The sequence below is a fragment of the Mytilus californianus genome, unplaced genomic scaffold (assembly GCF_021869535.1).
Source record: "Mytilus californianus isolate M0D057914Y unplaced genomic scaffold, xbMytCali1.0.p SCAF_8, whole genome shotgun sequence".
NCBI classification, from domain to species: domain Eukaryota; kingdom Metazoa; phylum Mollusca; class Bivalvia; order Mytilida; family Mytilidae; genus Mytilus; species Mytilus californianus.
Genome location: NW_026262734.1, coordinates 16,206,408 through 16,216,163, shown reverse-complemented (window position 1 = coordinate 16,216,163; position 9,756 = coordinate 16,206,408). Strand labels below are relative to the sequence as shown.

Below are 9,756 nucleotides of genomic sequence, written 5' to 3'. Positions count from 1 at the left end.
ACGTTCATATCCTTCTGCGCTTGTCGACATATTTTGGTGACGTGAACACAAGGAAAGAAAGAGGGAGACACTAATTTCATCGTTGTTCGAACTGAATTTGCTTCTAGCTGACAGAAGCATTGTCTTTGACAATGAATACATATGTTGTAAGCGAGTAACTTGTTTAAGTCCTTCAAAGTTCGTGCAAAATTGAAAATTGATAATGATTTTTGCCAACAATTTATGATTTTATTCAGAAATCACAAGCCATGCATTTTCCATGATCTTATTTTTGTGAGAATCACTTTCTTGTCTTGTCTTTCTTTGTGGAATGTACTTTCATGCAATTCATAGAAAGTAGCTTCATGGTGAACTTGACCACAAATTACCAAAAAAAACATGGATAATTACTTCAATTGAATGCATTCATTTTTGTTTCAATTTTACTATTTTTTTTTTTTTTTTTGGAAAAGGGAAACAACTCCTTGGTATGACATTTTGTAGTCAGAAATAAACATTCACCCAATTAAAATAATTATGACTTCTTGAAAGGCTATTTTAATTTTTTTTATTTCAAACTTTTTTCTGTGACACCTTCCTACAATGTTATTATGTAAAGTAAAATTCTATCCAGATGAAATATCCGTTGAAAAAATGTTACAGGAGTTGTTATTTTTTTATCTGGAGGAAAATATTTCACTGTGATATATTATCCATTGCCGTGAAATTCAATCTGGGAAGTAAAAATATTGAATAGTTAATAAAAAAAAAACTTAATCTTTGCAAATACTATTGACTTATAAAAGTGTATTTGAATATAAGTTAAAACTATTATAAGCTAAATTAGAAAATAAAAAACCAAATAAATGTATTATAATGGGAAATAATTTCACAGATTATAATTTGAAAATAATATCCTGAAATATTAAACATACATGTGAACCTCCCGGCGGGAGTACAATAATCCCGTTTTCAGGGGTCTCCTCCCGACCTCCTGTTGAAGAGAAAAAAATCCTTTGTATGAAATATTTCATGAAAATATCTGGTGTAACTGACATTAGTCATTACCTGAAGTTTAATCTAAGGTAAAAGGAAATGTTACACAACAGAGAGAACAAAATTTGTTTATAATCTTCATTGAAAGAATTAAAACACAATAATACATGTCAATGCATGTAATATATATATAACACCAGACATTTAAATTTCATTATGATTCAATACTGTTGTGGGTCACAGCTCTTTATTGATCTTTATTTAATTTTTCTCAGGTTTCCAAAAATATTTATTGAGAATTGTTTTGCCATAAAATTTTGTGGGCTACTAAGATTTATAGTGGGCCCCCAAATTTATTGAAAATTGAAAGAAAAATCAGTTCAAGCCCTGTGTAGTCTGTCTTTGCAAATTAAATAGCATAACTCTGGAATATCATGAATATTGTTTGGAAAACCAGAACATCAGAAATATTAAATTACAAATTTGACAACAAAAATGGCAAAGCCGAATGCAACTCCTATGTGACATTTCCTATTTCTTGATTGGTTGAAAGTTTCCACAGAGTTTTTAGGAACTGTGATACCAATTAAGCTGTAGATATCTATATATTGAAATATGATTTGTTTGATATTTCAGACTCATCCAAGTGTTCGGATTAAAGGTACAGAAAATAATTTGACTCCAATGAGATGTGTGGATCAGAGGTGTGGTGATGGTACATTACACATGCATTGCCCATTCTGTGTGAAGACTGAACTGTATCATGACCCAGTCATACTGAAGGCTCATTATAGAGTTAAACATGTAGATAAGGGAATAGATTTTGCTGGTAATTATATTATAAAAAAATCACAATAAAATCACCTTAAAACAAGGAGTTATTTGAATCGGGAATAATTTTGAATTCTGGAAAATTTGATAAGAAATGTATGATGAAAAACTTACCAAACTAAAGAGGGTTAGCCATGAGTGCATGGCTATGCCGCTAAAGTTAATTTTACTTTCACTGATATTTCAATATGAACTAACTAACCCCCCTTAGCCATGCATGGATGGCTAACCCTCCTAAATTGGGTTAGTTTTCGTCATAGATTTCTTGGGGTTTTTTTAATACATTTTTCCTGAATTTCACATACCTTGACAGATAATAGATAAACTGTTTGTGCAATATTAATTTATGTAAATAAAATATTTGCAGGACTGAACTTTGAAATTTACGAACACTTAACATGTAAATAAATATTACTCTGATCTTTAACTCAAGAGTATAAGTTGTAATAAAAAAACTGTCAGACAATATGGAGCTAGATGAGTCGGAGAGAAAGAAAAATTAAGAGTACTGACTCCTAGAGTAACAGGAACTACAATATATTTGTTTAATATCAGACAAACTTTAAACACCAAATATGTGCTCTAGCTGATTTTACAAGTCATATTTTATAATTCCAGGTTTGAAAATTTTACGATGTTGTGATCATTGTGACATTGTTGGTATAATTAAAGGAGAGAAAAAGTTTAAAGGAGCACATTGGCATTGTTATAAATGTCGTAATGGTTTTAACAGGAGAGATGAAGCAATTAAACATTACAAAACCCACTTCAGAAATCCACAAACCACTTTTCAGATTCAAATTGCTCAGGTAAAGATTTGAAGTATAACTTCTTAAAATCAAAGTTGTTCAGATGGCATTGAAAAATATAACTTGAAAATAATGAAGAATTTTATTGAAAAATATTTTTAAGAAAAAAAAAGCATTATTTTCAAATTCATGAATGAGATTTATCAAAATATGAAAGGGAAATTTGTCTGTAAAAACATAATTTAAAAATATTGAAATGATACAGTGCACATATATATATATTCTGCTAAAAATAATACAGAAGGAAACAAATGTAGAATACGGTCTAAAGAAGATTACCGGACATTTATTATCATAATATCTAGCCAATCTTTTATGTTTTATGTATTTATGTTGATCACGTTAGTTACTGAAAAGATGCAAAAGAGACAAAGGGGACATTCAAAACTCATAAAACGAAACTGACCAAGCCATGGCAAAACAATATAAAACCATGAAAAAACAAAAGTCCACAAAACACTACTAGAAAACTAAAGACTGAGCAACATGAACCCCGCCAAAAACCAGGGGTGATCTCAGGTGCTTCACATAGGTTAGCAGATCCTACTCTACATGTGACACCCTAAGTTAGTTTTTTAAAGAAAGATACTTCTATATAGAAGAAATCCCAAAACAGATATAACTTGCAAAACTAAAGTACACGAACATCTTTTTTAAATAATAAATTTGCTTACATTTTGGAGTAATGTTGAATATTGTGAAGCAGTGTCTAGTGACAGATTACAAAAAGATAGTTAAAAAAAATTCTATTGTTTGACTTTAAAATATTTTCAGGAAGTTTACCCTCCTAAATATGAAGATGAGATGACATCATCAGCTGTTGATAGCACAGGTCTTTCTATCCACCCAGCTCTTACAGAAGCTGTCATGTCTACATCTGTTGGCCATGAATTAGGTCAGTAATACATTGTAACTGTTGAACGGAATGATATATCTATCTAACCTGTTATTTTAAAATCTCTGGAAGGAATTGCAGTATATTCATTTGAAAAGATATATCTATCTAACCTGTTATTTTATAATCTCTGGAAGGGAATGCAGTATATTCATTTGAAATGATATATCTATCTAACCTGTTATTTTATAATCTCTGGAAGGAAATGCAATATATTCATTTGAAAGGATTTATCAAATGCAAGGTTTCTAACAGTCAGGGCTTTACTTAAACAAGTTATTTTTTTAATTATCTATATAGGTCATTTATAAGAAAATATTAAAAAAAGTTACTCTGCTTCATTAGAAACATTACTAGATGTCTGAGAAAAAATCTTTATGCTAGTTTAAACTGTATGAATGGATGCCTCTGTAAATAGAATTTTCAAATTTAAGTAACTTATATAAGTAATATTTAAAAAAAGCCTCATTTTCAACATAACTCATATAGGTAGTTTTATATCTAGTTAACATAAAGGATGTTCAAGTCAGATTGGCTGGATTATAGCACTGACAATGCTTTGATTATTTATTTTTACTTTCTAGCTGCAATAAGTCATCCCACCCAAGTGAGTTTAACTAATGTAAAGTCTGGTGAAATCCACACATCTGTTGCTGCTGAAGAAACTGTAGATAGTTCTAATGGTCAGACACACCATATAATGATAATACAGGAGGAACCTCCATCACAAGTTATATCTAATGATGTAAGTATCTTGTATCCAATGAACTGCCTTGGTTGTCTGTGGTATCATGTTTCGCCTGAGTGCAAGAGGTTGTGAGTTCGAACCCCGTTCTAGTCAAACCAAGGACCTTAGGCTTAGAATTGGTATTTGCTGCTTCTCACACAGCATTAAGGAGTAAGAGTAAAGAATGGTCAGCTCAGAGTCAGAATAATGTGTCCAGGTAGGGTGACATGTCTATCTGTGGACTATTACCTTGTGAACTAAAAATTAGACTCAGCGTGTTGGGAAACTGCCCTGTTATGTTTGATCTACATAAAACAAAAATGCTTGTCCAATAAAGATAAAATGCAGATCTGAGGATCCTTTAGTACTTGCATATATAAAAATAAAAAGATGTGGTATGATTGCCAATGAGACAACTCTCCACGAGAGACCAAATCACTTAGAAGTTATAAGCTATAGGTCACCGTACATCCTACAACAATGAGCGAAACACATACTGCATAGCAAGCTATATAAGCCCCAAAATGACAAATGTAAAACAATTCAAACGAGAAAACTAATGGCATGATTAATAGTTTGCTAAATGGGATAAATTATACCTCATTCAAGGATGGGGAAGGGGGGCTATGTTGTAATCACATTATCTGTCTTTCATTGTGCCCAACTAATTTTTTCATCATATTTCTCTCTGAAACTACCATACAGAATGAATTTATATTGAGTCATCAACTTGACAATCAAGAGTTGTAAGACATGAGAACTTTTCAGATCTGTCAGATACCTACTGAATGTTTGCCAATAATTTGAATTTTCAATGTGCAAAAAGAACTTAAGAAATTTTGCCACACTTTTTTCAAATCAAATGTACAGAATGACTTCATAATTGGTCAGCAGTTCAACACTGCTGAGTTGTAGTGTTTGTGGTAGCTTTTAGGATATGTCATACACTCACTGCCTGTTTTCCAATACTTCAATTATTAGTAGGGGAATGCTTTTATAATAGCATTCTTTTTTTATTTACAAGTAAAAGAATGATCTTTCTATCTTTTAAGGAGGTGAATATAGAAGTGAATATAGAGGAAGAAAAAGAGATTGCTGAGGATCAGAATACAGATAATCAATTTGAAGATCTAAAACAGAAATATAAAAAACTAGAGGTGGAGAAAATCTTAGTGGAACAATCGTACAAAACAGATATATCAGAATTACAAACTCAGGTAGGTTGAGACATAACAAATAAAAAATATTTGAATTACAAACACGGGTAAGTTTAGACAGGCAAAAGAATCTTACACGTCAGAAATATTTCAATCACAAACACGGGTAAGTTTAGATGGGCAAATCAATCTTACAAGTCAGAAATATTTCAATTACAAACATGGGTAAGTTTAGATGGGCAAAAGAATCTTACACGTCCAAAATATTTGAATTACAAACACAGGTAAGTTTAGACCAGCAAAACAATCTTACAATTAAAAATTATTTAAATTACAAACACTGGCAAAATATCTTACAAGTCAGAAATATTTGAATTCCAAACACGGGTAAGTTTAGACAGACAAATGAATTACACAACCATATAAAATCTCTACTTTTATATGGCTAATTTTTTTGATTCAGCCATGTTGGATCTATGCGATCACTCTGGTTTTGGAGATGGTGCAGAGTACTAAGTTGAAGACATATCATGAAACTAATTATGTGTTTTTATGACTTGCAGAAACTTTCTACACCATTTTAATCATCAACTGCAAACTTTTGACACGTTATTTGCCCTTAAATTATGAAAAGATTGGTCAAATAGTGACTTTATTTTAGATATATATACACTTGCATATAGTTCCTTTCTAAATCAAAATTCATGATGATTTACTATTTATGAATTAATTTGAAAAAGTATTTGTACATCAATTTAATCAGTTGATAAGAATTTTGAAAGTATTATATTAGTATCTTGTGCTTGTGTAAATTATTGTTCAATGAAATGTAGGTCAACATGTGTATTAATATATCTAAGTTGATTCCCACACTTTTTTGAAATTGTATTACTCCAATTCTTTCCATAGGCAAGTAAGAGTCAGAATGATTATTAACTGTCATGATTTTCAAATAATTACACTCAAAGGTGTATATATTAATAAGAAAAAAACCCAGGCTTAATTCAAAACAGTTAATATCTCATGACCAGTTACATAATTTAATAGACACAATTTATTACACACCTAACTGAATACCTCAATAGTAAACCTACAAATGTATTATTTATTTTGATCTACACTACATTTAAATATTCTGTTAATTATTTTTTCAAAGAAAATACTTAAAATGAAAAAAATATGTATAAAAATGCAATCAAATTTTACTTTACTTGTGCCCTGATCATCTGACATAAGTCAATAATCAAGTTCTAATTAATTAGTTACAATTATCAGAAATTTGGTTGAAATATTGAACAAAATTGCATAACTCTTACCTGAGCATTTTCTGCAATAAAATTTATTTGTTTGTTTTACATTTATATCCCATTATATTGCTATTTAAGAGTAATTGGAAATATCTCAGCATTAGGTATTTGTACATTCAGATTTGAATACAGGAAATGTATTTATTCTTAATGAAGAATGAACACCAATTTAGATAAAACATAGTTATTATTTTTTTTAATTTATGTTGTTGAGAAAGTGCATTTATAAGGCCTCTTTCTGGAAATGATTAAACCTGTCATTATTAATGGCATATAAAAAATATATTACTTTTTTTGACGATTTTCCTTTCCATTCTTGTCAAAAATAGAATCTGACAGAGTCTAAAATTGAAAGATCAGTATATATATCTATATTTGCATCAATATTGCGAAATTCCCTACCTTTGGACAATAACATAGAAATTTTACAGTAATATTGGAAATGAAAAGAGAAAAAAATTTAGAAAAAAGTATGGTCAGAAAGAATATAAGACTAGCTATGAATATGGCTGGATCACAACATCAACGATGCTTTGATTTAATGTAAAGTCAGGATTAACCATTCTTACAGACCAATTTAACCTCTGAATAAAACCTGTATCATAATTTATATTTTATTTTGTAGGTTAATGAATTGCGAAATGAAATAGCAGAATATCAGAAGCGTGAACAGGATTATTTAGAACAGTTGAGTGTACCCCTAGACAAAAATATAGAAAACATTCTTAAACAAATGGAAAATCAACACAGGAGTTTACTTCATCAACATTTACTTAATCTTAAACGTGAATATAAACCAGTTCCTTTAATATTAAATACAATGTCAACCGAGAACCATCAATACCTGCCACAAAACAGTATAGAACTTGGACAGGAGGTGTCCCCTGCCACCAGTATGTGTTCATCCACAGACAATGTTTCCAGTTCTAACTTAGATATGCCAACAAGTATGAACTTAGAGGAGGCTATCGCAGAAAACATTTGTAATGGCAATAATGAAATTACTGACGAATCTTCCGAACATAAAATAGAGGGTACTAAAGTTCACTTTGAGAAAAGTGGTTCAGGTGATCCGTTTGTTGTGTGTATACAGTATGAAGACACTGGTGATCCTAAGTGTGCTAACGTAATGGTTGAAATGGCTACAGAAGATAGTGTAGAAACAATCGGTGAACCAATGGTAAAGCGTGTCAAGATTTCATGATCTAACATTACAAAAAATAGTATAATACATTTATTGATGGTTGGAACAATATCTAAAAGAAATAAAATATATCTAATCTTCATATTGAAGGTTGGAAAAATATTTACAAGAAATAAAATGTATCAAATCATCAGAGAAGAAGCTGTATGACATTGTATCTATGCATTTATTTTATTGTTAAGACTGAACCAAACTTCCATTGTAAAGAGAATTAACCAAGTTGAAATAGAAAAAAATACTCATCTTTAAGACTACAAAAAATGAAAATTTGTATTTTATTCACTCTTATTTGTTTGTAAATTATCTTTTATTTCACACAAACATTTAAAAAAAAATAAATCTGTATTTAATTTCCACAGAATCATTGTCTACATTTTGGAGATATGCCCCTTGAAAATAAATCATCATCTTTGTTTCCATATAGTAACCTGAATGATTTGTTTGGGTTTCAACATTGCAATATTATATTTTAGCCATTACACCTCAACATTACATCTGAAAAAATGCATTTCTGTCCATTGGATTTTCTTATGTTCTGTCCTCAGTTTGATGTGATGGTTATAACTTGAATAATGTTTGAATAAAATTGGGTTGTTAGTTTGTGATTTTTGTTTTATGATGTGTATCGATTAGTTACATATGAACTCCATTCCAGTAACCTACTTTTAACTTAAATATGGTTCATACTCAGTTACCAGCTATTCATAGTGATATTGTGCTGTTATTTGGTAACAAAAAGAATGTAATTGTATGATGAGAAATAACATATCATAATAATGTTTTGTTTCTGTTATCTCATGTTGACATAACCACAAATAAGCATACAAATGTTTTTAAAACCAGTACTTAATATAAACCATTCCCTTGTGAATTTATGACCATTTCCACAAGTGCCAAAATTAAACACACCAAAACATAACCGATTCTTTTTGGGTAAAAACCACATAAATATCCCTACAAAAAAATAACCCGAGTAACAGTAATAGAGACTGCTTTGTGTTTTACAGGCGGTATCGTACTTCCTTGATCAAGTTTCTAACCAGTATTTCTCCTCCTGATTTTTTAGCGACAGTCAAAATTTCCTGCCATTCATCCAAGTTGTTCCCCCTTGCAGAACCTACATTTGTGAAAATAGTTAATTTGTTCTGGTCCTGAATGTTCACTGCCACCGAACTAATAGTCCCAAGCATCAATCAACCAATCTCATCTCAGGATTATTTTGAAGATTGAGTATCCCTGTCTGACTTATTATCTAACTTTTGCAGGTTTAAGACAAAACATGTATAAATCAAAAAGCATTAAATTAATTTTTCAGTTGACTTGTGGCAGGTTAAGTTACACATTCAGTCAGAAATCCTTTTCAAGTTGTTATTACCATTTATAGTTGCATTGTTTATTTATTTATTATTATTACAATTTTGTTAAACCATGTCCTATATTTGAATGTAAATTAAATATTTTTCTCTTATTTGTTAATTTCAATGTGACTAATTTACAATGGACACCAAATAAAAGCTGATTATCTGTTACCATAATTTTAAACAAGGAAAATTATGCTTCCTAATTTAAATATACTAATTGAAAACCGAAAAGGTTTTGGTGTTGAGTATACATAGCATGGCAGGTAGAAATGTTCCAAAGTTAACCATTGTTAACAATTCAAGGTACATTACTCTGGAATGATAACGTCTGAAACAGTGAAAATCCAACAACATGAACTTCTTGGTATGTTTTAATGTTGCAATGTTACAAGGTTTTTCTTTAAATAAACAAAACTTCAGTAATCTTCAAGAAGAAACAATCTTTAGACAATTTATGGGACATAACCTTGAAACAGCAGTTATGTCAAAA

General features: G+C 30.2%; 1 protein-coding gene across 1 annotated transcript; it reads left to right on the top strand.

Annotated features, from left to right (window-relative positions):
- Positions 1–29: 29 nt before the first annotated feature.
- LOC127711332 (uncharacterized) lies at positions 30–9,373 on the top strand. The gene is made up of 7 exons (XM_052217335.1): positions 30–146; positions 1,612–1,804; positions 2,425–2,615; positions 3,390–3,510; positions 4,095–4,255; positions 5,290–5,454; positions 7,327–9,373. The coding sequence occupies exons 1-7, from the start codon at positions 132–134 to the stop codon at positions 7,903–7,905; spliced, it is 1,425 nt and encodes a 474-aa protein (XP_052073295.1). The 5' UTR covers positions 30–131; the 3' UTR covers positions 7,906–9,373.
- Positions 9,374–9,756: the final 383 nt, after the last annotated feature.